The 23,921-nt window shown below is 43.1% G+C and overlaps 1 protein-coding gene across 1 annotated transcript in view; it reads left to right on the forward strand.

Annotated features, from left to right (window-relative positions):
- LOC121289338 (dihydropyrimidine dehydrogenase [NADP(+)]-like) overlaps window positions 1–23,921 on the forward strand; it is an 838,466-nt gene that overhangs the window by 675,158 nt on the left and 139,387 nt on the right. Inside the window, exon 19 of the mRNA XM_041208692.1 lies at window positions 21,353–21,495. Within this exon, the coding sequence (XP_041064626.1) occupies window positions 21,353–21,495 (143 nt within the window). The remainder of the gene's footprint in view (window positions 1–21,352; window positions 21,496–23,921) is intronic.

The following is a 23,921-nucleotide window of genomic DNA, read 5'->3' on the forward strand; positions in this document are numbered from 1 at the left end:
GGGCGTTGGCCCTGACCACCGCTGCCATCGCCTCCCAAGCCGGATTGGTGATGTTGCTTCCAATCCTGCAGCCAGAGCGGGGATAGAGGACATCACAGCGAGCCTCCACTGCATCCAAAAGGCGCTCAGGGGATGCGACATTGAACCTGGGGGCTGTAGTCTTTTTCCTTTTGGAGCCAAGTATTCCATGCAGCAGTCATAGGCTGGAAGCGCCGAAAGGTGTGTACGCGGCTGCACTTTAAACATGGTGCCCGGTGTGATGAAGCGGCGAGGTGATGTTGTGGTGGGCAAATGAATACCTGCCCACCATCGAGGTAGCGTGTTTCCTGGGAATGCATAATTAATGTGGTGGGATTGGGATGATACGGCGTGAGAAGCCACCATTGCAGCTGGCAGGTAAAACATTGTTTTTCCCGTCCACTACCACACTTAGTGCAAATCTGGGACGATCTGTGTAATTTTTTGTTTGATTTTCCTCCTTGTAGCAATTTGGGATGTTAAAGAAGCTATATAAATGCAAGCTGTTGATTTTGCTGTTTTCAGATTGAAGGTTTAATTATAACACTATGCCCCCTAATAAAAATAATCCTCCATGTCAACTGTGCACTAAAACTAAATAGTTAAGCACCTGAAACAGCACCATGAAGAAAATACCTGTATTTTAATCTGCATAACTGCTGTAGAATTTGGCGTTGCACAGAACAAAAAGCTTATTTCACAACTGTGGAGTTCTAAGGACTCTGAGCAGACACACTGCCCCTTTGAAAATTGTTGCCCTCACCCAAGAAGCAACTGGCACATCAAGTAGGGGAGAAAGACTCCTCAAGCTGGCAATAGCACTCAGTCACCACAGACTTGGATGGGGTTGACTCATACCCCCGGCCCTCGCAGTGCACAGCCAGAGGACTCCCAGCAGACTGCCATTTAAATCCTGCAGCCAGCGAATACACTTACTTCTTTCACTAGGGACTCATTTAGAAGGAGTGGCAGGTTAAGTGTCACACATCTGAAACAAAGCACATTCACCAACATGTGCCAATTCAAGCAGCCAATGCTCGCGCTGGTATGATAATGAAAATACATGTCTTGCACTTGACTTCAGTGCTGTGTTGCATATTTATTTGTCATTTGATTGCACTATAGCAGGAAGCCAGCACTGGATAATGAACACTTGAAGAACCAAATATGAAAGTGTGGGACAAGCTGGTTTGGACACAGTTATTTAGCATATGTGATTTTGCTTCTTAAAGATATGGTGCAGCTGAGGCACTATTTGGAAGGCATCTAAAGTTAAAGTAAAGCTCATCTGTCTTTCTCGCTGCATTGCTGGTATTGCTGATAATTTCTCATTGGCATTTTCACCCTCTTAATTTTGCCATTTTGCCAATCATGGAGCTACATTTCAGGGCAAACTTATGGAGCAGACAGCAATTGACAATTATTCAGGAAATCCTTAGGGTGAGAAATTGTTCTGTAAGACTGTCCTTGATCAGCCCAGACGTTGAAGCACTACTTCAAGATATCAATGGCATGTTTGATCATTGTGGTTGAAACATGAGCTTTGTTGCACTTGTTCTGGTTGATTTATGTGTTTCATAAGCCTTGGCTGCCATTCATCCATCTTTATTCCACTTCAAATAAAGGCAGTACAGATAAAGGCTTTGTAAGAGGTACATGATAGCCAACATGTAGCAATTTTAGAAAGGGTTCCTAAAACAGGTGTTATGCCCCTGATTTACATATGTTAGTGCCCTAACACCTGGTTCTATGTAACTACAAGAGCACTTGAAGTTGGAGTCAGAAATATTTCAGACTCCCATGGGCATGAAAGACAGCACCATGAAATTCATTTCTAGGTCATATGATGGAACAAATATTCTTCCCATTTTCTTATGGAATAAGTAAGTCTTACTGTAGTTATTATCGGGACTTGGTGAGGCCACTACAGAATTACTGTGTACATTTTATTTTCCTTACCTAAGGAAAGATATACTTACTGTAATAATTGTAGCTTTAAGGAATGTAGTGACTGTTGCTTTAAGACTTATTGTGCTGTATAGTATCACATGACAGTGTGAACGAATCAGCTCTAAGTGCAGGGAACCTTAGAGTGGGAGTTCTCCTTCTAGTTGTAGAGCTTGATGGAAGCATGTAACTGCTGCTTCAGCCTGTAAACAAAGTTCTATGTTTCTAATAAGAAACCAGTCTGGAAAATCATGTCCATTACAAACTGGCAAAGAGGATAAATTGGGTCCGGGATTGCCCCTTGCCCAGCTACTGTGAGTTTCTTGTTTAAACAGAAGAAAAGGAAGATGTACGCTCATCTGAGATGTACTCAGAAATGCCACATTTTGGCAAGATTGACCCCTTCGAACCGTCCACAGAGGATTGGTCTCGATATGTAGAAAGTCTCAGGTTCTATTTCCGGGCAGACAAAATAATGGGAGCTGAAAACAGGAGAGCCATTCTCCTAAGCAATTTGCCAGAGTAAAACCTATAATTTAACCCGAAGTTTAACAGCCCCGAACGCCCCCGATTCAAAGACCTTCGGTGAATTGATAGACCTCGTTAAGGGTCACTTTCAACCCAGACCATCAGTCACCATGCAGAGGTTCAGGTTTAATTCAAGGATTAGAGCCCCAGGGGAGACCATTGCTTACATACGTGGCAAAATTGAAACAACTGACTGAACACTGCAATTTCAGAGCAACCTCTAAGTTGCTCAGGGATCGTTTGGTATACGGTGCGCAAGATGATGCTGTTCAATGACGATTATTAGCTGAAGTAAACCTCAATTTAACAAAAGCACTGGAAATAGCGCCGATGTTGGAAAGCGCCAATGGATGTGCAGGGTGCACAAAATGGTGCAGTTTTCCAGTTGGGGCAGGGACGGGCAGCTGGAAGTGGTGCGAAAAGCCAGTACTCCACCGCAAAGTAGGAGACAGTCCCCGCTACCCGAAAATTTGAAATAAATACAGGAAACAGCTCAGCAGCAAATCTGAAAATGAATTGTTACTGATGTGGAAGCAATCATGCTCTTGAAACTTGCCGTTTTAAAGAGGTGGAGTGGTATTTTTGCCATAAAAGAGGGCAGATACTGAAGGATTGTAAAGCAAGATCGAGATAGACTCCCAGGCAGCAAGCTAAGTTAATTGAAGTACATAATGTGGAAGAACCAGAAACCACCAATTTTGATATTTACTCCCTATCTAATGTAAAAATAGGGAAGACGGAACCAATCATTGTTACTCTGCAGGTAAATGGAAAACCTTTAAATGATGGAAGTGGACACTGGTGCTTCAACCACTGCAGTGGGAGACATATTTAAACAAAGGTACTCAACAATTGAATTTGGAGCAAACTTCAGCCACATTGAAAACTTGTACTGGCAAAGCTATCCAAGTGAAGGGTATTACAACTGTACCTGTTTATTATAAGCATCAAACAGCACAACTCCCAGTGATAGTGGTAGAAGGCGAAGGACCAAGCCTTGTAGGTCATAATTGGTTGAGGGAAATTATCCTCCATTGGCTAGTGAGATTTCAAAAGCAAGCAGGAAGAGTTCTTGAGTTGGGAAAGGAACAAGACAAGGTATTTCAGAAAGAGCCTGGAGAGCCAAAGGACCTTAACAGGATGCAAAAGGCGTGTGTAGCCAATCAGCAACCTGAGGAAATGAAGACTGAAACAGCAGCAGAAGAGACTCAAGGAGATTCTGCTGAATTACAGAATTCAAGATGAAGCGAGTGAGCTTTTCAAAGAAAAGGAAAACCGATTGAAAGATCTTCAAAAACTACGAGGATCCTTCAGGTCAAAGTTTGTACCTCTGAAAAATTACAAAGAGAAGCAGAAAGAATTTACGTCACTCTGAACAAACTGAAGAACCAGTTGGCAGAGAAGACGCAACAATATTCAAGGTTCCAGGAGGAAGCCAACAGATACAAGAAGGAGACAGAAGAGCTGAAGAATCAGCTGAGTGAAACAAAAGAGGCCTTAGAATGAGAAGTCATGGAATTGTCCAGAATGCAAGTGGGTAATGAAGCCATGGGTAGCTCAGCCCCTGAACGGAATTAAGTTGAGATTTCGCCTGAGAGGAGCCTGGCCAACTGTGAAGTCAAAATGAAGGATGAAACGAAACTCTGTGGTAGACAGAAGAAGACAAAATGGAAGAAGGTTCAGAAAAGACAATGAACAACCACCCGCTATAGGTTCAACACCCTCAGAGTTACATATGAAGCGACACCTTCTAACGAGATTAAGCCTGCACTTCCCAACTTAGAGGGGAAGGTGAAGAAAACTCAAGGGAATCAAAGAGCGGCTGATGATTTACATAGCCATGAGCGAGAATTTACTATAGGTGAAGCAGTATATGTATGAAACTTTTGTGCTTGATCGAGTTGGTTACCTGGTGTAATAGTTTCTGTGACCAGACCCTTGTCGTACCATGTAGAAATGGAGGGCCAGATCACCCACAAATACATGGATCATTTGAAAAGAAGGGAGATACCCCAACAAAATGATATTCCACCTGTAACTAATGTAAAGCCTGTGGTCCCTATTGAAATTGTTCAACCAAGGATACACATATCAGATGTCTCTGTTGGAGTAGATAACACTGAACTGCCTATGTCTAAAGAGGTACATGATGTTGCTGTGGTTGCATATAATGTGGATTCTGTAAGAGATTCGGAAGTTGTGGAGCTACAATGTTCCACCCGGATCAGGAAACCATCTGAGAGATTGAATTTATACTTCCATGCCCGTGTATATATTTGTAATGTCATGAAGGTAGATGTTCTTGTAAATACAAACTGTACAAAATTTTAAAGGGGGAGGAATGTAATTGCAGCTTTAAGGAATGTAGTGACTGTAGCTTTAAGACATATTGTGTTGTATCGTATCAAGTGACAATATGACCAAATCAGCTCTAAGCGCAGGGAACCTTAGAATGAGAGAGTTCTTCTTCTAGTTGTGGAGCTTGATGGAAGCATGTAACTGTTGCTGTAAATAAAGTTCAGTTTTTCTAATGAGAAGCCTGTCTAGAAAATCAAGACCCTAACACTTACATTGGAGGGAATGCAGCGAATGTTCACCAGATTGATTCCTCACATAAGGGGATTGAGCAGAGGTTGAATATACTTGGCACAAATCCTTAGAGTTTAGAAGAATGTGAGGTAATCTCATCAAAACGTATAAAATTCTCAAGTGACTTGGCATGGTAGATGTTCGCAGGATATTTCCCTTGGCTGGAGAGTATAGAACCAGGAACATAGTTGTAGAACAATGTGTCAGCTATTTTACACTGAGATGACAAGTAATTTCTTCACTCAAAGGGTTGTGAATCGTTGGAATTCTCTACCACTGACAAAGTGTAAGAATATAAGAAAAAAGGTGCATGAATAGACCAGACAGCCCCTCAAGCCTGTGCCACCATTTTATTAAAACAAAAAAACTGCGGATGCTGGAAATCCAAAACAAAAACAGAATTACCTGGAAAAACTCAGCAGGTCTGGCAGCATCGGCGGAGAAGAAAAGAGTTGACGTTTCGAGTGCTCATGACCCTTCGACAGAACTTGAGTTCGAGTCCAAGAAAGAGTTGAAATATAAGCTGGTTTAAGGTGTGTCCGCCCCCCCCACACACACCTTAAACCAGCTTATATTTCAACTCTTTCTTGGACTCGAACTCAAGTTCTGTCAAAGGGTCATGAGCACTCGAAACGTCAACTCTTTTCTTCTCCGTCGATGCTGCCAGACCTGCTGAGTTTTTCCCGGTAATTCTGTTTTTGTTCCACCATTTTATTAGATCATGGTTGTTCTGATTTTGGCTTCATCTCCACTTCCCTGCCTGTTTACCATAACCATTGATTACCCAATAGTTCAAAAATCCATCCACCTCGACCCTTAATATATTCAATGACAGCCTCCACAGCTATTTGGAGTAGAACATTCCAAAGATTGATGATCCTCTGAGAGAAGAGATTCTTCCTCATCTCCATCTTAAATGAGTGACCCCTTATTCTGAAACTATGCCCCCTACTTCTGGATTCCCCCACAAGAGGGAACATCCTTTCAGCATCTACCCTGTCAGAACCTTATATGTTTTAATAAAATCACCTTATTTTTCTAAACTCCAATGCATTGAGGCCCATCTTTTTCAAATGTTCCCCATAAGACAAGGCCTTCATCCCAGCATCAGCTTAGTGAATTTTCTCTAAACTGCCTCCAATTTAGGTATACCCTCCTTAAATAAGGAGATGAAAACAGCCTCTTTAATCTCCTGTACAGTTGTGGCAAGACTTCCATGCTTTTATACTCCATCCCCATTGCAATGAAGGCTTACGTTCCATTTGACTTCCTAATTTCCTGCTGTACATGCATGCTAACTTTTGTGTTTCTTGTATAATCCCTCTGCACTGCAGCATTTTATTGTCTCTCCCCATTTAAATATTTGACTTTTCTATTCTTACAAAGTCTATTCTTACAACCTTCCATTCTCTCATATTATCCTCCAACTGCAAAATGTTTGCCCAGTCACTTAATCTATCTATATCCCTTTGCAGGTGCTTTGTGTCCACCTCACAACTTGCTTTCCCACCTTGTTTTGTACTGTCAGCATGTTTGGCCCCTTCTTCCAAATTATTAATATAGATTGTAAAAAGTTGAGGCTCCAGCACTGATCCCTTTGGAATACCCGACTGGTTACTAAGATGGAAATGACCCGTTGATCCCAACTCTCTGTTTTCTGTTTGTTAGCCAATCCTCTAATCATGCTCATATATTACCCTCAAAACTGTGGGCTCTTACCTTGTGCAGTAACCTGTTATGCCTTTCAGAAATCAAAATAGACTACATTGCTGGGTCCCCTTTATCCACCCTGTTCCTTACATCCTCAAAGAACCCTAATAAATTTCCCTTTCATAAAGGCATCTACTTGATTGTATTATGATTTTCTAAATGCCCTGCTGCTGTTTCCTTAATAATGGATTCCAGTATTTTCCCAATGATAGAAATTAATTGGCCTATACATTTCCGCTTTCTGTCACCCTCCTTTCTTGAATAGAGGTGCTACGTTTGCCATTTTCCAGTACGCTGGGGTCTTTTCAGAATCTAGCGAACTTTGGAAGATTACAACCAATGCATCCACTATCTCTGCAGTCACTTCTTTTAAGACCCTCGGATGCAGTCCAATTAGGTCCAGTGGACTTGTCAGCCTTTAGTCCAGCCTTTGTTGGTTTCTAAATCTTCTATCGTACCTCTAAGCTTCATAACATTGTATGCCTTTTCATTCAATTTGTTACCACCCTTAACTTCCTTAGTTAGGCACAGATGGTTCAACCTTCTTCTAGAGTTCCTTTCTCAATTTGTTGAGAATTATGAAATATCTCCTTAAATTTCTGACCCTGCTTATCTACCATCATACCCTTTAATTTATTTACCCAGTCCAATTTAGACAACTCTGTCCTTGTACCTTTGTACTTGTCTTGATTCAAATTTAACACACTAGTCCCAGAGCAAAATTTCTCACCCTCAAACTGAATGTAAAATTATATAATGTGAAAAACAGTAACATCGGCAAGTCATATTAAATTATTGTGGCACGGTTTATTGAACAAATCAATTATATAAAGACAGCTTTAACCACAATCAAAGCATTTTAAGACCATTAAATTCATTGGGTGGGATTTTCTGCACCCACTCACCACCAGGATCTTCCAGTCCCATTGCAAGTCAATGCACTTCTGGCTGGGGCGCCGTCTCGCCCGCAATGGGTCCCACCAGTGACAGGACCAGAAAATCCCGGCCATTGTCTTTGGCATCCAATGCAAAGAGCTCATTGACCTCATTCTCAGTCACTTTGGCTGTAGCATCACTGTAAGGATCCCACTCTGGATCAGATGTGGGCCTTTCACTTTCAGAATTATCGCTCCACAACGAATCATCTCTCTCTTCATTCATTGAGTTGGAAATTCTGCAATTTTTTGAACAATATGATGATCCTTGTGCACCGATGGTATGCCATGATTTGGTAATGAAGCCGCACAGAACATTAAGCGGGGCAGCATGCATATTTCAACTTTTTGCGAAGGTCTATTCTCTATTAACTGTTCACCTATTCCATTCAGCGTGAACATGATCCTTGAGTGGCTTGTTGAGGCAGACATCCTCACTATGGATGTTAGCCCCCCCCCCCCCCCCGGTATAACTGCAACATGGATGTTATTTCTTCACAGGTAACTCTTAGTCTCATTGGTTGCATGGAATCTGAATACGCCTCACACTAATAAGCTGCATTCTTTACATAGGCCACCGGGATGCTATTCCACGCAATATCAATCCATAACTTCACTCCATCCTCATCCATCTAGCTGTTGTCATGGACGTGCACAAAAACTCCTGTGGGGAACTTGATGTTCAGCATGGTTTAGCATTTGAAAATTACAGTAGGCTTTAATTTAGTTCCATTGGCTATTCAGGCTAGCACTGCTGTGAATCTTGTCTTCCTGCCCTGTCATTTTGGCTAGAACTGTTTGCAAAACTTTCCACTCCACAGTATGGCTGCTGGCATATCGAAATCCATGGGCATTTCATCCATGTTGCCAATGTGACTTAATGTGTACTCATGCTTTGTCTGATGATGAATCATTGGAAACTGGTCATTTTGGCAGCAAAATCTTCTGCTGTTCCATGAGTAATATTGGTCTTCTGTGGCAATACTGTTTAATTCCATAAAGCAGCTACAGCAAATAGCTGTTGGTGTGAAATTGTTGCTGGACTCAGCGTTTGATTTGGCCCACTTAAGTATGTCTATACATGTTGCATTTCTGGTGATAATTTAACCGTTCTGACAATTTTCCAGAACCCATTCTGATACATGCTCCTCAAGATCAGGTCAATGTCTGGTCCCGGTTCTCAGGGTTCATTTGGACTTTGGCAACTTCTGCAGAGCGGATTCCTTCTCCATTCCAGTTTTTCACTAACACCGAATACTCTCATACAGTACAGTTATTTGATGAGTTAGCAAATGTTATGACTTACAGCTTGAAAACAGCTTCATACTTCATTCGTTCTGCTGGAGCACTCATTTCTGTTTGTCATTCATGATGCCATGTGTGGTCTTCTCTCCGTGGGCGTGCCTTAAACTCCCGCACATTTTCTTTGCAACACAGCCTGCTTGAGCCCACGCATGGACTTACAGAATAAGGAAGTAGAACGTGCATTTATTGAGGCCAACTACTATTGTGAGTATGGCACTTTGGAGCTGAAAATTGGGAGGTCAATTTATATGACGAGTATATTCAAAAGCGTGATTTTTGGCACTAAAGGGGTCATCTTATATGCCAGCTCGGCCTAATACATGCTGATCTACAGTATGTAGGTAGGGCATTGTGAGTTACTCACCAATGCTAGTCTGGGTGTAGCTCTTTGAAGCCACCTATGGGCAGCAGGTGGAATCACAAAGTTTGGCTCAGCCTTGCACTGAGCATGATTTTAAATCTCTTTGCTATGACTAGAAGCCGAGCAATCCATCTTTCTATCATTAATTTCTTAACACTAACTTGTCACCTCTGTCATTTTAAAAAGATTTTTTAACAGCACAATTGTGGATGAGTGCTGGGGACCCAGATTAAAATCCTGCCCTTGACATTGGAATTCAGCTGTTCCCATCTTGCAGGGTCTTGCCTAGATTTCTAGACTAAATGCCTCATTCTAGTTGTGCCTTCCATTAGGTACTGTAAGAAGATAGACTGGCAGGATGATTTATCCCATCATTCTGTAAAATGTTGCTCCTGTTGGTGATGTAGAGGAGAGAGTAGAGCTAATCTTGGCTGAAAGACAATGGACTGAAATTTCCCAGCACCATTGGAGACAGACTGGGAGGTGGGAGGGCTGGCAATATGCCTGGGGAAGGTATCAGGGTGGGAGCTGGACATCTTCCTGCTGCTATGTCATATTGCCAGCAACGGGAACCTCAGTGGCTCAGCCACTCACCTGGCAGCCAATTGAGCCATTTATAATTGCCCAGTTATGGGGTACTTCCCACCTGAGCAGGCATTTTTCCCATGTTGGTAGCGCCCGCCTCCCCTTGTGAGTGGGTTCCCAGGATGGGGATGGCCTTCTTTGATGGGGACATCATGGTCCACAGAGGGTCCACCAGGAGCAATGGCCGCCCCAGCACCCAGGACGCCACTGCCATACAAACACTGCCTTCCCCGATTGCCAGAGCCTGTCAGCCTGACCTCAGTATCTCCAAAAAAGCCCACCTGTCTTCGAGGGCACCTTCCTTTTGATGCAGCCTCAGCAATGGCCACCACAAGCCATGACGATACAGGCCCTGTGAATGGGCTGCCAGTCCTGGGGAGCAGGCCGCTGCCCTTATTTGGATGGAAGCCCCACCACAGCCTGTTAATAGGTCATCACCGGCCACCCAGGGTGGGCTCCCGCTTTTATTCCCGGTGGAGGGGCTTGATCATCTTTGGCAAAATTCAGCTCAGAGATGGGACCACAGCTGAAATAGAAAAACAAAGAGACATATACGAAAATAGGAACTATATAGACACATAGGGCAGAATTTTTACATCGGCAGGCGGGTGTGCACCTGACCCGCTCAAGAATAAAATGATGCGCGTTGACATTGGGCAAGCGCCCGACATCATAATGTAGTCGCGCGATATTTCGGACGGCAGGCGCGCTGGAGTCAGCAGTGTGCCTCCCGCCAATTAAAAGACCGATTAAGGCCATTAACAAGGACGTTGAAACAAATTTTTCACTGCCTGCCCAACCTTACAGTTGACGGGCAGGCAAAAAGGCCAAGTGGTCTTTGCATTTTTTTTGGAAACCTCATCCACGGTAAGGATGAGGTTTCCAACATCAACTACAAATAACATAAAATTTTTAAAACTTCATTTATAACATGTCCCTACTCATATCACTGAGTCACAAGAGGGGGCATGTTTTCTCATGTTTTTCAAATCTTTATTTCTAATTTTCAAAGCTGTTCATCTTCCTGAGGCAGCTCTGTGCCTCGGGGAGATTTTCAAGCGTGCAATCACGCATGCGTGAAGTATGCGCTCGCCCTCCTCCTCCGTCCACACAGGCAGAGCTGGGCACTGCCGCTCGTGTTTCACACCGGGCGGGCCTTAATTGGCCTGCCAGCGTGAAATCACGGTCCAGCCTCAATCGCAGGCAGTAGTCAGCTTCCCAACCGCCCTCACCCGCCCAACAAGGGCAAAGTTCTGCCCATGTAAATCTATCCTATGGGCAGAATTTTTAGGTCGGGCGTGCAGGTAAGCCTCTGGCCCGATTGGACACAAAATTGCGCGAGATGATGTCGAGTGAACGTCCCAACGTCATTCCACGCTCGCACGATATTTTGGTCGGGCAGGTGCAAAAACCGGAAGCACGCCAGCCGATAATTCAGAGGCCTATAAAGTTGTATTGCCTCCGATTTTTCGTGGTCCCTCCAACCTTACGGTTGACGGATGGGCAAATCGGCCAGGGGGAACTTTGCATTTTTCATGAAACCTCATCCAAGGGTGGGATGAGGTTTCCATTGTTAAATTTAAAAAACGAAAATCTATGGACTGCATTTTTATCATGTATAATTTCAGGTGACCGATTGTGATGCTCGGACGGTTTTTTCATGATCTTACAAACTTTATTTAACTGTTTTCAGGTCATTAGCTCCCTACCTTCAGGGAGCTTTCATTCAACATTCGCCCGTGATCGCGTTAAAGTCAGCGCCCGCCTTCCTCCCACCCCCACCCCAGCAGCGCTGAGCGTTTCAGCACGTGCTTTACGCTAGCTGGCCGTTAATTGGCCAGCCAGTGTGAAATCGTGGTCGGCCGGTCAGTGGTCCTTCCCCGGCCAATCCTGGACCCACCGATTACACCCATTCACCAATGATAAAAATTCTGCCCTAGGTCTCTGTGCACACTGTTGTATTCTCTATTTTCATCACTTTACCTATTTACAATATATCTCATTTGTTTTTGGATTTGTAATCCTTTCATGATCCTTTTGCACAGCAGTTAACTAAGCTCTTACTTCTTACACAAGAGTTGAAGCTGGAAACCTGAAATAAAAACAGAAAATGCTGGAAGTACTCAGTAGGTTTAATGAAAGGTCATCGGCCTGAAATGTTAATTCCATTTCTCTCTCCACAGGCTGCCTGTACCTGCTGAACATTTCTTGCATTATTTGTTCTTATTGCTTTTTTTGCCCTCTGAGAAGAATAGTCAGCAGACAAATATCTTCCTGCGGGAAGGTTTTGGGATAGTGATGGAGAAGGAGGAGCGCCCAACTTATATAACTGTTATATCCCTGTGTCTGTTGTTGCAGATCCTCCAGTTTGTAGGGCATAAGAGAAGATCTTACAACCATGAGGAATCTAGGGAGTAAAACTGAACTTCAGTAGTAGGTAGCAGATTGGTCACTTATTATATACACTGCTTGGAAATGAAAATCAGGCTGGCATATGACAGGTGGATGGTTCGCTACCACCCAATTTTACGTTCCTGACAAAATTGAATTTTAACCCCATGGCCCCCGAGTTTCTTAGGTTTGTTAAATGCTTTGATTGAGATCAATATTTTCTGAATGTTATCATCTCCCCCAAATGATCACAACATGAGAAGCAAGTGCACAGAGCTAAATGACTATAGCCATCTGCAGAAACGTAATTATTTTCCCCCCATTAATGATTTTGGACTTGAAATGCACTGAAAATCCAATAGCACTTGTGCAGAGACGAGAGAAGCACAGAATAATTTAAACAGTTCAGATTCAGCTACATAATTATTGTGAATTAATGATTTTACAAACTGATGTTAGCAAGCTGAGAGATTGAACATTGGGAACAGTGGTTTGAAGCTATTTGTGCTTATATGAAAAGATTGTTTCCAAATGAACCATTACTCAGTTACTAGACTGAGAACCTATTACTGCTTTAGAGAGTACAAGGTAATCATTGGCATTGATGAACTCAAGTCACCTCAGCATTTGTGTTGCTTGGCATGTGATGAATTCATTGTTCAGCTGTGAGTCATATTTATCATATAGTACCATATCAAGCAGAACGACAGAAAGTCTAAGATTAATTGTACTCTTTGTATTCTGAAAATAGCATTTTTAAGAATGGAGATTTTACCCTTAAAGATTGTTGTCAAGGCAATGCTTTGGCCTTTAAAAAGAGCATTTTTCAAAGTCTTCTTGTTACTCCTGACAGTGGTGGCAGTATCTATTTGAGCATATGAGCCTAGAAATTTGACCGTGCCTGTTCCCTAGCCACTAAAAGGAGCTCCGAAGCCAGGAAGCGAGCCGCATGTTCACATTCACCACCAGCCATATTGATAGGAAGCAATAAATGTATGTGCTGTGCCCATGACTGAAACAGGTGGTCCATCCTCTGCAGGTGCAAATAAAGGGCCTAATGCCTGTGAGGCCCCTTTCGCAAGTTTGGTTAGGCCGCAGCTAACGATTAGGCTTTTAAAATAAAATTATCTTAATATAGAGCTGGAAGAAGCTGCCAGCTGCTTCCAGCCCCACCACCTTCTGATCACTGCCACTCTCCCCCTTCCTTCCTTCCTTCCTCCTCTCCCACACATCCTACACTCAGACTGCCACTGCTCTTTCTTCTCCAATAGCTGTCACTCCCTTTGACTATCACTGCCTGCATCCCCCCCCCCCCCCCCCCCCCCCCCCCCATCCCACCACGCACCCTCATTTGGTACAACTCCTTTCCCTCCAGTCACCTTATTTTCTGGCAATGTTGCATCCCCTGCTCCTGCTCTTATCTTCCCCCATCACCCCACTTCCCCACGAGGTCATCCCATTCCTCACTCACCTGAGGGCTGCTGCCGGTGTCCAGAAAGCCCAGATCATCAAGCCCACTAGGTCAGCAAGCTACCTGTTACTCTCTACAGGACACCAGCTCAATGGAAATCAGACTATGGGCTCAATATCAGGGCATCTCAAGACTTGCAACCAGGAGCACCACCCACCACCACCACCCCCCGCTAACCTCTCCCCGCTCCAAGGGGGCGGAATCTTCTACTCTGAAGCCTAAGTTAAGTGGCGGGCGCAGAAGTGTGAGTGATTCTCGCTGGGGGACAGATGGCTAAAAACTTGGGATCTTGCGCTGCTCAACTCATTACTTATGCATCTGGGCAGAGTATGAGAAATCTAGCGGCAGGGCTGGGCAGGAAGTCGCCGTCCCTGGCATTACTTCATGGGGTCGAAGGTCTGGGCACCATTTTTATAGGGCACCTGGACAGCCTCCCTCCTTACACCCCCCACCTTAGCCCCCCCTCTCAGGTCCAGCATCCTGCATCCTGTCCACCCTACATCTCGCACCCCCCCATTCTCCCAGCACCACCCACCCAGCTTTCAGCATGTGTGTAGCTTGTGCTACCAGTATCCGATATGAATGAAGTTATGATCGATCCCCAGGAAGGCAAAATCAGCATCTACTGACCTCATAGTCATGCAAGAGGTGAAACTCACCAGGTGCACGCCACTTATATACTGTCCTAAAGGTGATCATTCCAATTTCCTGCTGAGGGAAATTAATTTGGCAGGGGATCTTAATTCTGTGAGGTGGCCTTTTAATGAGCATGCATGACATGCTAATGAATGCAAAAGAGCTTCCCGACTTTGCTCGCCAGGAAGCTCGACACTCCTTCAACCCACCTTAAAGTCCTGAGAACAGAATTCCAACAGTTCATCCCAATGATTTTTGGCCTCCCACAAAATTAAGTTCCCTCACCTGCCACGTGTCCCACTGTTGGTGGGACTGGAAGATTCTGCCCCAAATTTCTGGGCCATGTTGTATCTAAAATGAAAACTCCTCGTTGAGTTTATTTCTTAAAGTGTTGAATGTTGACCTAATGTTGTGCTTCAATACTCCCTTTTTCATTTGGATACCTATGGGAGCATGAGGTTGAAGAATTGACTCTTTTATCTTAGCTAAGTGGCTTAACAATGTTTTGCATCTATAGCCGGAATTTTCCAACCCCCCCCCACCCCCCCCATGGTGGGTTCCCCTGTGTCAGGTACCCCGTGGCAGTGCCAGCAAACCATTGAAATCCCCATTCACATCAGCGGGACCAGAAGATCCTGCTGGTGTGAGGGGCTGGAACATTCTGACCTATACATGATTTTGTTTTAATGGACATACAATATTCTAGTAACCACCTATCAGTTATTAAATGGTGATCTTTTTGTACTTTTGCCACAGTTATAAATTATCTTGTGTGATCATGGTTTTAAAACTGCATACGAAATAGGAACAGAAGTAGACCATTCGGCCCCTTGAACCTGCTCTGCCATTCAATAAGATTATGGCTAATCTGTTTGTGCTTCAAGTTCCACTTTCCCATCTACATCTGATAACCTTTGATTCCCTTGCCTAAAACAAATCCATCTACCTCCACTTTAAAATTTTTCAGTGGCCCTGCTTCCACCGCCTTCTGAGGCAGAGAGTTCCAAAGTCGCACAACCCTCTGAGAGAAAAGAAATTCTCCTCAACTCTGTCCTATAAGGGTGACCCCTAATTTTAAAACAGTGTCCCCTAGTTCTGGACTCACCCACAAGAGGAAACATCCTTTCCATGTCCACCTTGTCAATACCTTTCAGGATCATATATACTTCAATCAAGTCACCCCTCACTCTTCTAAACTCCAGTGGAAACAAACCCAGTCTGTCCAACCTTTCCTCGTTTGACAACCCGCGCATTCCAGGTATTAGTCTAGCAAACATTCTGTGATTTACATCCTCCCTTAAATAAGGGGACCAAAACTGCACACAGCATTTGAGATGTGGTCTCACCAATGCCCTGTATAATTGAAGCAGTACATTCTTACTTTTATATTCAATTCCTCTCATAATAAAGGATAGCATTCCATTAGCCTTCTTAATTACTACTGTGCCTGCATACTAACTTTTTGTGACTCATGCACTAGAACACCTAGATCCCCCTGCACCTTGAAATTCTGTGGTCATTCTCTGTTTAAGTAATTCTCTGCTTTTTTATTCTTTCTGCCAGAGTGAATAACTTCACATTTTCCCACATTATATTCAACCTATCTATATCCATCTGCAACCTTCAATGTCCTCTTCACAACTTACTTTCCTACCTATCTTTGTGTCACCTGCAAATTTAGCTACCATGCCTTTGCTCCTCTCATCTAAGTCATTGACATGGTCCCAGCACAGACCCCCGCGGGACTCCACTTGTCACACCTAGCCAATCAGAAAAAGACGCATTTATGGGTAATTAAAGAGATGAAAGCTTCCTGCATCCTCCTTTCCCTTTCCTACCACTCCCTAATTGAACTGACATTGGTAATCTCCAAATGTTAGTAGAGACAAAAAACTACCATCTAGGAAACAAAGTTTAAATAGATTGGTACGAGTAAAATAATCTCGTGACAGATGTCGTCACATTTAATGAAACCTGACTCCCCACATACTCAGAAGTTGCACATTTCAAAGTGCTCGAGAGCAATTTTATTAGTGGGTTATTAATTAAGGAGGAAAAGAGTCATTCACAGTTTTTCATTAAAAGAGGCATTTACCCCATATATCAGTATTTTGGATTCCCTAAGGTAACAATGACCTTTTAGTTTCTTTCCTTCACTTTATCTACTCCTTTGCAATTTATAGAATTCAAGATTGTTGAGGGAAGGCATAAACTCTCAGTGCTTCTTCTAAAAGCAGACCCTGTGCTCACCAGGTTCAACAATGAGGCAGAATGCAAGCTGGTTCTCCACAAAGTGCATTCCTTCTCCTGCCTCTGTCACCACTTTCTGCCTGTGATCACAAATACCATGTTTCAGCCAGTGCAGTACATTTTAGTATGCACCAGTAGCTTAAATGTACTATGATGGATGTATCTGAACTCATGCTTAAAAGGAAGAGAGGCAGTGATGTTGTGTACTTTAGAGTGTTAGCACAGCCAGGTGTACTAGAGCCTACTTTCCTTTCTATGTCTTCACTTGAAAGAGCAACATGGTAAGAAAGGTTTTAGTGTGTGCTTCACTGACAGCGAATGAGGGAATAAAATGAGAAGAAAGAGTAGCCTAAGTTGGTGCAAAGAGCCATGAGTTGGGGACTGTGCTATTTCCTCACCTCCTGCACCCTCTATTGCCTAATGTTCCAGAATCTCAATAGCTTCTTTTCCATAGAAAGAAATCTCAAGTTCAGGAGTCGTCCTCCTGTAAATGACTCACTGTTTTTGTGGGGTGTTCCTCCTGCAAAATGCCCCAAACGTCAAGATGCAGCACAGTAAATAGCCAAGTATTGGCTTACAGTCCATTGTGGGTGTGATGTACATACAACAGACATTCATATTAAATTGAAGGAGTTCTTTGGACCACATGGATGCATTGATGTGAATGAAAGAATACTTCCAGGTGAAAACTTTCGAAAGCAAAAACAGAAACAGAAATACCTGGAAAAACTCAGCCGGTCTGGCAGCATCGGCGGAGAAGTGCACAGTTGACTTTTCGAGTCCTCAAGACCTTTCAACAGAATTGATGCAGTTCTGTTGAAGGGTCACGAGGACTCGAAACGTCAACTGTGCTCTTCTCCACCGATGCTGCCAGACCTGCTGAGTTTTTCCAGGTATTTCTGTTTCTGTTTTTGTTTTGGATTTCCAGCATCTGCAGTTTTTTGCTTTTATATTTGAAAACTTTCGAAATGTAGCCATTGTAGTGGCGCAAATAATTTGTATCAGATCCCACAGAAAGCAATCAAATAAGTGATCAGATATTTGTTTTGGTGAGCTAAGAGAGAAACATTGGTCTGGACACTTGGGGTGATGATGGTCTGCCCCGCCAGCTGGAGAGTCGGCAAGAACCCTACGCCACCTCTTCTCGAAAAGGCCCACTGCATTAAGTGCCAAATTGGGCAACAGTGGGTGTTCCCCAGGAAGTCCTCACTCTGAGAGCTGCTGGCCAATCAAAGGCCGGCAGCTTCTCATTACTCAGTAGTGCCACCAAAGAGCTGCTGGCGGTTGCTGGTAATGTACCTAACTGAGGCACAGGATTGCCGAAGGACCAGGCCACAGTAAAGTGATAGTGAGAGGGGGGAATTGTGGGGTTGGGGGAGCTGGGGGTCAGCAGCAAGGGCAGGGGGTGCTTCTCAGCACTTCCTACATCCCCCTCCCCAACCATCCGTGACGCTGGGTCCACCCCCTAGAAGCCCACAAGCAACCTGCCAGGGTTTGTTGTTTGAGTTTCCTGGATGGCGAATACCCCACCCACCACTGTGTGGAAAACAGCAATGGCAAGATAATACCTACTGAAGCACCTCAATTGGTATCTGGGTGGGAAGGCCTTCCGTGAGCATTCCTACCCCACACTTAATCAGGGAAGAGGTGGGAAGGTGGTGCAGTCCATGGCACTGCCCCCCCAAAAACTCACCACCAGTGCAGGGTATTAAATTTCACCCTTTGAGAATGTCTCTGCTTTTCTTCAAATATTAATATGAATATTAACATCCATCTAAGACGGCTAGTTTGGGAGAGGTTTGAAGTGGTGTCATGGTTTATCATCCAGAAGACAACACCTACCACACAACAGCAATCTCTCAGTGCTACACTGAAGTGCCAACCTAGAATGTTTTTTTCCTTTATTCTTTCATGGGATGTGGGCCTCACAGGCTAGGCCAGCATTTGTTGCCCATCCCTGCTTGCCCTTGCTGGATCATTTCAGAGTCAACCACATTGCTGTGGGTCTGGAGTCACAAATAGGCCAGACCAGGTAAGGGTGGCAGATTTCCTTCCCTAAAGGGACATTAGTGAAATAGGTGGGTTTTTACAACATTCAGTGATAGTTTCATGGCCTGAGACTAGCTTTATATTCCAGATTTATTAATTGAATTCAAATTCCACCAGCTGCTGTGGTGGGAGTTGAACCCACTTTCCCAGAGCATTACCCTGGGTCTCTGGATTACTAGTCCAGCGACATTACCACTGTGCCACCATTTCTACAGTGGGGCTTGAACTCTCAACCTTTGAATTCAGAAACAAGAATGAGCCAAAGCTGACGCCACAATGAAGTGATCACAAACTGTTACCTGGGCATGGGGTGGGGCAGAATAAGTGTCTCTCTTACCCCTCTGGATTAGAATTTCCTGTGTGCTTCAGAAGAAGTAGAAACTAATCCTGTTTCCTGGTTCTGCCCTGTTTATCAACAAAACCTTCCACTTCCCCCACCCACTCTTCTAATCGCCTCCAAGCTGGCATTACTGTGCAAGGGGTGTGCATTCGCAATATCTAGGTTATAATTTTCCCCCCAGAAGCTTGCTGCTAGTAAATTTCAAAAGTCACAATGCCCGCCCTTTAAGCTGTCGTAGAACTTTAAATCTTGTCACAGAACCTGAATTCCCAAAGGGCAAGCTTCAAATTACAGATGTTTTCTTTGCATGAAACTCACTCACATTGTGAAACTTAACTTGATCATGAAAATTGATGCAAGATTAGTACAGTATGGGTCATGCATGATTTGGGCCTTCTCCCATTTTAAGTCAGGTGTGCACTTGATCAGAGAATTTAAGCTTTTCTCTGACCATAAAGCAGTGGTCCAGCCAATATTGGTTAATTTGCCTCAACATTTTAGCTTCCTAGAAGAAAATTTTACTGGGGGAGGGGAATGGGGGTGGGGTGGGTGGGGTACCTCTCCAGTGTTTGAGCAACCAACCCTCCATTATTGATGCTCTGGGGGTGGAGAAATCAGGCATTTAGATTTAAATACTTGTTCAGAGATCTATTTTGGACCTCCTTGAAACAAATCAGTTCCACAGCCTTGTGGCACTCAATTGGACCTGCTTCCAATGCAAGTATATGCCTCCTTAACTAAGGAGGCCAAAACTGCACTTTAGGTGTGTTCTTATGAATGTCCAGTACAGTTGTAACAAAACTTCACTACTTTTATATTCCATTCCCCCTTGCAATAAATATCAACAGTCCATTTTCCTTCTTAATTACTTGTTTTACATGCATGCTAAATTTTTCTGATTTATGTACAAGGACATCCAGCTCCCTCTGTACTGCAACATTCTGCAGTCTCGCTCCATTTAAATGACATTCTGCTTTTCTATTCTTCCTGCCAAAGTGGACAACCTCACATTTTTCCACATTATACTCCATCTTTCAATTTTTTGCCCACTCACTTAACTATTCTATATCCCATTGCAAACTCTTTGTATCCTCCTCACAACTTACTTTCCTACCTATCTTTGTGTCATCAGCAAATTTGAATCCAATATGGTCTGTTCATTCATCCAAGTCATTAATATAGTTGCAAATAGTTGAGGCCCTAGGTCAGCTCTGAAGAAGTTCCTGGCATTAATGTTAACGGATGGTCTTGTTCTACTTTAAAGATTGGCCACATCCTGGGTACGACAAGGCAAGGCCTGCTGGCTGAACCTCATCTATGTTGTATTTGGTTCTTATTTTCACAGTGCTTTGAAAATGAGGTTTTACAATTCCATTGATTGTACCTTTTAGAATGTCAGTTGTTTCAAGGGGTTTACATGGCAATATTTGCATTCATTTTATTTGGTTCATAACCACTCTTCAGCATCCTTCAAACTATGCTGACTTTCCAAAATGGACACCCATAGATCTGGGAAGAGAAGAACTGTTCTCAAAGGAATAAAATGGTTGCCGTTTCAGATAACCTTTCTCCATATGTGAATACCTTGTTTAAATTCGATAACTTCTCTTAGTACAGTATAATCAATTTAAATTCCTTTATTAATTCCAGAAAAATGGATATGTTAATTATGTCCATCCAATGCAATTGGAAGTGCATTATGATAGGATTTTTCTGCTTGTCTGTTCCATATGAGGTCAGTTTAGAATCCTACACCCTATATAAAAGTAAAATTGGCACCATCTCATGCTGCGATACATGAAGCCACATAACATAATTCTTAACGAGAAGCAGAATTCCTGGGACTATGTTATAATATTGCACTTAAATTTCATTTAAATTATGACACTTTTTGTAAAGTAAGATAAAAATATTTCTCTGAACTTTATTGTTATAAGTGAATTTTTTTTCATCCTTTTTACAGTATCAAAAATAAAACTGGTGGCTTCAAAGTATAATGCAAGAGCATTTAAAGATTCAATACATTTGTAAATCAAATCTTTTTTGGAGAAAGATGTATTTTAATTTCATTTTTTTTTGTATTATGTTCTTCGCACATGCAGTGTAAAACATATCACATTGAGTTTAATAGAAAATGAATATGTTGAGAATCATCATAATACAAACACTTTAAATATCACAAATTACTTTGGTTACTATACATGAGATTCATGCTAATGTGCGATCTTTCTTTCTAGGGATTGCAATAAGGCCAATAGCTTTACGTGCCGTATCTTCTATTGGACAGGCTATACCAGGATTTCCAGTTCTAGCTGCTGGAGGGATTGATTCAGCTGAAGCAGGACTACAATTTCTGAATTGTGGTGCCTCCGTATTGCAGGTAAATTTTATTTATCCATTGGAGTCATACAATGCTCTTGCAGTATGATTGCTACTGCACTTCTGAGAAGTATCTGAGCTGCACTGTCATGCTTTTGAATTTTGGTATTAAGTCATTGGAGCAGTCGCTGTAAACACAGCAAATGTAAGAGATAATTCTATTCATTTATCGGTTTTGAGGTACTGCAAGCAGAACAGCATCAAGAGAGGCTGCCTGTGGCTGTTGTTAATAAACAGCTTGCACTCTACAATTGCAGCAAACACCAGCAATATTATTTTTCTGTTATGGATTTTCTTTGGATTTTAATCTTTCTATGCCGAATCAATTTGTGTAACTGAGCTAATTCTGCCCCAGGTACACCCGGGTTTGTGAAGTTAAAGAGGGTAGATAAGATTAACCGATCTGGGGGACAGTGATTAGTTTTGGAATGATGATCTCGAAGGCCGAGGCAAGGGAATGATTGAACAGTTCAGTCATGGCAGGAGTGGCATGGCGGGTAGAGTGCCAAGCTTACCTTCACGTTCTCCCACAAAGAATGATCAACACGTAGAGTGGACTTATGGATAAAATATAACAACAACTTATATTTATATGGCACCTTTAACATAATGAAATGTCCCAAGGTGCTTCACAGGAGCATTATAGAACGAAGTATGACGCTGAGCCACAGAATAAGTCAGATAATCAAAAGCTCGGTCAAAGAGGGAGGTTTTAAGGAGCGTCTTAAAGGAGGAAAGCAAGGTAGAGAGGTGGAGCGCTATAGGGAGTCAGTAGCTAGCGAATGGAGTTTGGAGTGGGGAATTAAAACAATGGTTTCAGTCTTCCTCTTTTTAAGTGGAGGAAATTTTTGCTCATCAAGTACTGAATGTCGGACAAATAGGCTGATAATAAATAGTCAAAGAATGATTTAAGAATTGGCAAAAAAAAAAAATCACATGAGCATCGTTTTTTTTTTATATGGCAGGTTGTTGTGATCTGGAATGCATGGCCTGAAAGAATGTTGGAAGCAGATTCAATAGTAACTTTCAAAATGGAATTGGATAAATACTTGAATGGGAAAAAAAATGACAGGGCTGTGAGGAAAGAGCAGTCAGTGGAGTGACATCAGTTGAATAGCTCTACCAAAGAGCTATCACAGTCAAGATGAATAGCCCCTTCACTGCTGTATCATTTTATAATTCTAACCAATTGAATGCTTTGATGGGGAAGAGACTTTCAGAGTAATTCTGGATAGATGAATGAATGTGGTTTTAATAGTCTTCCATATCCATGGGCAGAATTTTCCGGTCGGTGTGTGGAGGGGGCGGGCCTGACACGCCAATGCATAAAATGACGCACGATGAAATCAGACGCACGCACGCACGATCAATATTTCATTCCACGGGCGTGTGCTGGAGTCGGCTACGCGTCCGCCGAAATGTAAATGGCTCTCTTAAGGCCATTAAGAAATTAATTGAGCCACTTGAGAACGCTGCCCGTCCAACCCTAAGGTTGGCAGCAGGCAGAAAGCCCAAGACCCTTCACGTTTTTGAGGAAACCTCACCCACGAGCGGGATGAGGTTTCCTGAAGCTTTTATTAAATAAATTAATTCATTTTCATAAATATAAAAGCATGTCCCCACTCATGTGACACAGTCACATAAGGGGACATGTTTAAATACATTTTTAAATCAATTCTTTAATTATTTTAATATCCATTCAATCTCCATGAGGTAGCTCCATGCCTCAGGGAGATTGCTGCGCTCTTTCGTACATATGTGCAAAAGAGCACTGGCCCTGAATCTCCCCAAAGCCTGTCCACCATCTACAAGGTACAAGTCAAGATTGTGATGGTGTACTCTCCACTTGCCTGGATGAGTGCAGCTCCCACAACACTCAAGAAGCTTGACACCATCCAGGACAAAGCAGCCTGCATGATTGGCACCCCTTCCACAAATATTCACACCCTCCACCACCGACGCACAATGACAGAAGTGTGTACCATCTACAAAATGCACTGCAGGAACTCACCTAGCCTCCTGAGGCAGCACATTCCAAATACACAACCACTACTATCTAGAAGGACAAGGGCAGCAGATGCATGGGAACACCACCGCCTGGAAGTTCTTCTCCAAGCCACTCACCATCCTGACTTGGAAATATATCGCTGTTCCTTCACTGCCGCTGGGCCAAAATCCTGGAACTTCCTCCCAAACTGCAGTGTGTGTGTACCTACACCACATGGATTGCAGCCGTTCAGGAAGGCAGCTCACCACCACCTTCTCAAGGGCAACTAGGGATGGGCAATAAATGCTGGCCCAACCAGCGATGCCCACCTCCCACAAATGAATTTAAAAAATTGACTGAAGGATTATATTGTACAAAACACTGGTTCAGCATCAACTGGAATATTGCAACCAGTTCTGGGGCTCACACTTTGGGAAGGA

Source organism: Carcharodon carcharias, chromosome 16 (assembly GCF_017639515.1).
Source record: "Carcharodon carcharias isolate sCarCar2 chromosome 16, sCarCar2.pri, whole genome shotgun sequence".
Taxonomy (NCBI): Eukaryota; Metazoa; Chordata; class Chondrichthyes; order Lamniformes; family Lamnidae; genus Carcharodon; species Carcharodon carcharias.